The 1,938-nt window shown below is 36.3% G+C and overlaps 1 protein-coding gene across 1 annotated transcript in view; it reads right to left on the reverse strand.

Moving 5' to 3' along the window:
• Positions 1-248: 248 nt before the first annotated feature.
• Positions 249-1,938, reverse strand: part of LOC115998266 — a 5,951-nt gene continuing 4,261 nt past the window's right edge. The window contains exon 4 of the mRNA XM_031237787.1: positions 249-945. Within this exon, the coding sequence (XP_031093647.1) occupies positions 490-945 (456 nt within the window). The 3' untranslated portion in view covers positions 249-489. The remainder of the gene's footprint in view (positions 946-1,938) is intronic.

The raw sequence follows: 1,938 nt of genomic DNA on the forward strand, positions 1-1,938 counted from the left end.
AGAATAACACATTTTATGTATTAGAATAATAAAACTCTTGGGGTAAGATAATGTACTTTATGAATTAGAATAATATACATTATACTTTACAATAATATACAATATGAATTATAAAAATGTATGTTACAGTGAATCGCATGAAAAAAATTACGCAAAACGACTTCATATTTGGACCGTGGTCCACACCCGTGGTCCACACAGCTATAGTCCATGCAATAACTATTGCTCAACAACCACATTTCAATTAATTTTTTTTTAAAAAAAAAGAATAATAAAGGCAAAATATTATAGCCCATCATAACTCAAAAATGCTATATGTTCACATGGAGGCAACAGCTATGATTCTAATACACTAGTGTAATGGCCTGCAATAAAATTGACCCACATTTAACAACACTGCTGCAAATTCTGAGGCAACAAGAAGAAGAAGATGGCAACACAAGTGTAAAGAGAAACAAACAACCATGAATGTCCATTTACTGCCAAGACCTAATCTTTCCAACCTTCCTTGTTAGACCGTCGAGGCGCTATGCCTTTGGACGAGCGGCTTGGAGTGATGGGCATGGCGGGCGTTTTTGGTGCTTCTTCGTCATCATCCCAGTTGTCGTCCCAGCTGTTGTCCCATCCGTCATTTGCATCTGCTTCAATTTTCGCACCATTTGAAACCGGAAGCTCCATATCTAGCCTTTGATACTTACCGCCAGTCTTTGCAAGGTGTTTCTTGCGGTAGGTGATGAACGTCCAAACTGAGGCGCATAGCAGCAACGCGACCAAGAAGATCATTCCAAAGGAAGAGAGGGTAAAGTAATTGAATTGGGATACATAGTCAGCTTCCTTGTCAGTGCTGTGCTCAATTAGATCCCTGAAATGAAGATTGCATTTACCATTCCCTGCCTTTAGAGTAATGAAGTTTTCACTCCCACTATCCCTAAAAGAAACCTTTATCTGCAGTGTAAAGGCAATTGATCAAATCACTGCATCAAAAAGTGCTAATGATAAAACTCCGTGTAGGACTTTAGGTGAAATGAATATATGAGAAATTCAATTAAATTCCAAAAGTAAAAGAGTAACTGTTGTGTGAAATCATTTCACGTGAAATGTGTAATACTTTTTACGGGTTCATAAAAAAAAAATATTGCATTTTAGCTAAAAAGTATTACACGTAACGTTCTTATACAATACTTGTTCAAAGAAAAAAAGGGAACTAAGAAATTTTGGAAGCATCAAGCATGCAAATTGAGGGAGAAATGAACTATAAACATTCATTTCTCAAGACATTCCACTGTAAATCATATAATAAGGTACTTCATGGAACGGCTGTCATTTCTCTATTCAAAAGTCAAAACCCAAGAAAAGAACTTCCCTTTTGTGCTTCTATCTTCATTGCCAACACAGAAATGAGAGCATTATGGTAAGTGAAGCACTATCAGTTTGTTAGATTTTCATCGACTGTATATTACTATTGTGTGAAGCTACTATTGCCTTACTGGAACCAATCACCTGTTTTCTTCAATTTCATTACACTAGCACGTGCTGTAATAAGGAATAATGGCGTCAAGAATGTGACTTTTGCCTATCTAACTTCAATTAAAGAAACTATTTTCTTTGACAACAATATATTGGGGGAAACCAATATTAGGAATCAAAGGGAGAAACTTCAGTGGCAGCACATATAAGGAAATTTTCAGTTCATATTCAGGGTTATATACAAGTAGAGCATCTTTCCTTCATCAGGGTTTTTCTTTTCAATGGTTTTAGCTCTAGGGACACTTTTCAAAATTTTCCAAGAAGAAAAAACGAGCAAAGGTACAGCAACTGTTGAGAATGATGAAGAATTCTCAGTTAAATGGGGAATGGAAGATACACAATTATTATAGATAAGAGAACCTACAAAGTGAAGGCAGAAATGGTTATTACCAACATGGATGGGGGGGGGGG

The sequence above is a fragment of the Ipomoea triloba genome, chromosome 12, assembly GCF_003576645.1.
Source record: "Ipomoea triloba cultivar NCNSP0323 chromosome 12, ASM357664v1".
In the NCBI taxonomy this organism is placed as follows: Eukaryota; Viridiplantae; Streptophyta; class Magnoliopsida; order Solanales; family Convolvulaceae; genus Ipomoea; species Ipomoea triloba.